This window comes from Apodemus sylvaticus, chromosome 17 (genome assembly GCF_947179515.1).
Source record: "Apodemus sylvaticus chromosome 17, mApoSyl1.1, whole genome shotgun sequence".
Lineage (NCBI taxonomy): Eukaryota > Metazoa > Chordata > Mammalia > Rodentia > Muridae > Apodemus > Apodemus sylvaticus.
Genome location: NC_067488.1, coordinates 81,488,197 through 81,492,463, shown reverse-complemented (window position 1 = coordinate 81,492,463; position 4,267 = coordinate 81,488,197). Strand labels below are relative to the sequence as shown.

The following is a 4,267-nucleotide window of genomic DNA, read 5'->3' as shown; positions in this document are numbered from 1 at the left end:
ATTAACAGTCCTAAGATCTTGCAGAAGTCTCCATCTACCGGATTTTTTCTTAATTACAAAGATAGGCGTATTCCAAGGGAAAGAAGAAGGTTCTATATGACCTGCGACAAGTTGCTCCTGCACTAGCTCTCGAGCCGCTTTTAATTTTTCTTGAGTTAGAGGCCACTGATAAACCCACACAGGGGGGGGAATCCCTCCAGCAGATCTTATCTGCATGAGTGGGGGGTGCAGGCATGACAGTGGCCATTAGGGAAAATCCGAATCTGGGAAGCCTAGTCCTTGTCTATCTGGTTTCTGCTGGACTTGTATTGGGTATCGAATGCCTTGAGCTTCCTTACCCAGTCCGCGTCCTGGAAGGAACCCTTGTGCCAGCATTTGCTTTGTAACAATCTCATTAGAACTGCACATAATAATATTCATTTGAGAAAGAATATCTCGGCCCCAAATATTGACAGGGAGATCCCTGATGACAAAAGGGGTGACAGTCCCTGAATTGCCTTCCTGATCTATCCAAGTAAGTACCTTGGCACTGACCTGTGGGTTATCGGAGTGGCCTATGCCTCGCAGATGGGTTACAGAGGCTGTCAACAGCCAGCTACTAGGCCAATGTTTCGAGGAAATGACAGTAGCATCTGCTCCTGAGTCGAGGAGACCTGTGAAAACCTTGCCATCCAATTTTAAAGTAAGCATGGGGCGGGAAGGGGAAATCTAGTGTATCCAGAAGACATCTGCAATTCCTGTTTCTCCCTGGTCCCTATGTTCCTTATTAACAGGGTTGTGGAGGGCAACTTTTGGAAGGAGGAGTAAGTGAGCTATAGGTTGTCCTGGAGAGATGGACATAAGTCCTTCCAGAACTCTGGCTAGGACTACAATTTCTCCCTCATATGGTGAGTCTACAGGGGTTGGAATAACTTGAAATCCTCCTTTAGACAAAGAAGCTCTTCCTATGACTAAGCCAAATGTCCCAGGTGGTAGGGGACCATAAACTCCGGTTGGAAATACCTGCACACCATCCTCAGGCTTTAATACTAAGCTGGTGGTGGCGCACAAATCCAGGCCTGCACTGCCTGGGGTGGCTCTTCGCAGCTGAGAGATTGAACTGCGCTGTTGACTGGAGGGAACACTGACTGTTGTTGTTGTTGTTGTGGGACAAACCCAATCGCCCCGGGGTTGGTCCACAGGTAGGGGACCGGTGGTTGCCCCCGTAGGGCGTTTCCCGAAGGCCGGGAATAGAGAGGATGACCAAGAACATCTCTCTTGGAATTACAGTCCTTTAGCCAATGATAGCCTTTACAACAGCGAGGACAAATGGTAGTTGGAAGTTTTTGCCTTAGGAGAGCTGGACCTGTAGATTGAGGAGCTGAAGCATGGGGCAAAGAATTCTTGTCAACTCTGGGATGAGGACAATCATGTTGAAGTGTCCGGGCTGTTTGCAGTTAAAGCAAGTCTTTTGCGACTAGATGCCTGCTTTCTGAAGTGCAACTCCTATCGCTAATCCCATAGCATGACTGGTTCCCAAGCCTGCGCATAAGCGAACATATTCTGCCAAGGATTTTGTACGGTGATGTTTAAGCACATCCTGGCAGGATGGATTTGCATTTTCAAAGGCAAGCTGTTTGAGAAATGGACTATCGGGATCTTGGGGCACAAAGATACGCTCCGCAGTTTCAGTGAGGCGACTAATGAATGACTTATAGGGATCATCTGGACCTTGAAGGACCTTAGTCAGAGTGGCAGATGACCCTGTCTTGGGTGGAAGTTTTTTCCAGGTGGTGAGATATATTTGTCTAACTTGAGCTAGGAGTCCTGGAGGGTACTTCATTTGGGCTACCAATGAATTAAAAGGGGAATCACCTAGGAGTTTCTTAGCAGTCCAGGACTTACACTCCGCCTGTAAACGGTTTTTACTTTCAATTTCCTTAGCTATTTCAGCCGCTTCTGACTTCCAAAGAACAAATTCTCTCCCAGAGAGTGCAGCTCAGGCAAGCTGGGTAAATTCCTTGGGTACAAGCCAGCCTTCAGTAGAAGACTCTAACAAAGCCAGTGTGAAAGGAGCTGTCCGCCCGTAGGCTGTGACTGCAGACTTTAGTTTTTCTAAAATTTTAAAGTCAAGAGGCTTGTAAAGGTAATTTGAATTTGATACATTACTGTCCTTGCCCTCATCGGGAGTCGGAGTTCCCAAGGAATGTGGTTGTGTGGTGCCTGGAGACCGGTCTCCTATTTCTCTCTCCTCCTCTCCCCCCAAGTCATCCGGATTCTCCTCCTCAACCTCAGCTGGGGCCTCTCGGGTAACCGTGGCTCCACTGCGCAAGGAGAAAACTCTCCTGTGCCTTCTCTTTTGAGGCTGCACGATTAGATATACACGCAACACCAAAGCTTTTCGAGTTACAACGTGTTGTTTAGGAAAAACAAGATAATTTCGCACAATGCAGGATTTCCTTAAAACGTGGTATTCTGACATATTTTTTCGAGAGAAAACTCTCCTGTGGGTTCTCTTTTGAGGCTACACATTTAGACATACAGGCAACACCAAATCTTTTGAGTTACAATGTGTTGTTTAGGAAATACAAGATAATTTTGTATGATGCGTTATTTCTTCTCATAAAGGTTAAGTATTTCAAATACATTGTATTTGTCTTTACTCCGCAACACTGTATTTCCTTATAACGTGGTATTCTTACATATTCGTTCGAGAGAAAACTTTCCTGTGCATTCTCCTTTGACGCTGCATGCTTAGACAAAAACGCAACACCAAAGCTTTTCGAGTTACAACAAGTTGTTTAGGAAAAACAAAATAATTTCTCATGATGCGGGATTTTCTTAAAACGTGGTATTCTAACATATTGTTTCGAGAGAAAACTCTCCTGTGCATTCTCCTTTGAAGCTACACGCTTAGACATACACTCAACACCAAATCTTTTCGAGTTACAACGTGTTTTTTAGGAAATACAAGATAATTTTGTAGGATGCTTAATTTCTTCTCGTAAAGTTTAAGTATTTCTAATACGTACGAATTTGTCTTAACTCTGCAACACTGTATTTCCTTGTAACGTGGTATTCTTACATATCCTTTCGAGAGAAAACTCTCCTGTGCGTTCTCATTTGAGGCTACAAGCTTAGACATACATGCAACACCAAAGCTTTTCGAGTTACAACGTGTTGTTTAGGAAAAGCAAGATAATTTTGCACGATGCGGGATTTCCTTAAAACGTGGTATACTGACATATTTTTTCGAGAGAAAACTCTCCTGTGCGTTCTCTTTTGAGGCTACAAGCTTAGACACCCACGCAACACCAAATCATTTCGAGTTACAATGTGTTGTTTAGGAAAAACAAGATAATTTTGCACGATGCATTATTTCTTCTCGTAAAGTTTAAATATTTCCAATTCGTACGTATTTGTCATTACTCTGCAACACTGTATTTCCTTAAAACGTGGTATTCTGACATATTCTTTCGAGAGAAAACTCTCTTGTGCATTCTCTTTTGAGGCTGCACGCATAGACAAAAACGTAACACCAAAGCTTTTCGAGTTACAACAAGTTGTTTAGGAAAATCAAGATAATTTCGCATGATGCAGGATTCCCTTAAAACGTGGTATTCTAAAATATTGTTTCGAGAGAAAACTCTCCTGTGCCTTCTCCTTTGAGGCTACACGATTAGACATACACGCAACACCAAATCTTTTCGAGTTAGAACGAGTTTTTTAGGAAATACAAGATAACGATGCGTAATTTCTTCTCGGAAAGTTTATTTCTAATACATACGAATTTGTCTTTACTCTGCAACACTGTATTTCCTTGTAACATGGTATTTTTACATATTCTTTCGAGAGAAAACTCTCCTGTGCGTTCCCTTTTGAGGCTGCACACTTAGACATACACGCAACAAAAAAGCTTTTCGAGTTACAACGTGTTGTTTAGGAAAAGCAACATAATTTCGCAGGATGCGGGATTTCCTTTAAACGTGGTATTCTGACATATATTTTGGAGAGAAAATTCTCCTGTGGGTTCTCTTTTGAGGCTACACGTTTAGACATACATGCAACACCAAATCTTTTTGAATTACAACATGTTGTTTAGGAAATACAAGATAATTTTGTATGATGCCTTATTTCTTCTCGTAAAGTTTTTCTAATATGTACGTATTTGTCTTTACTCTGCAACATTGTATTTCCTTATAACGTGGTATTCTTACATATTCTTTCGAGAGAAAACTCTCCTGTGCATTCTATTTTGAGGCTACACACTTAGACATACACGCAACAC

The 4,267-nt window shown here is 42.5% G+C and overlaps 1 protein-coding gene across 1 annotated transcript; it reads right to left on the bottom strand.

Moving 5' to 3' along the window:
- Positions 1 to 246: 246 nt before the first annotated feature.
- LOC127667437 (endogenous retrovirus group K member 7 Pro protein-like) lies at positions 247 to 690 on the bottom strand. Its single transcript, XM_052160403.1, has one exon. The coding sequence runs from the start codon at positions 688 to 690 to the stop codon at positions 247 to 249; it is 444 nt and encodes a 147-aa protein (XP_052016363.1).
- Positions 691 to 4,267: the final 3,577 nt, after the last annotated feature.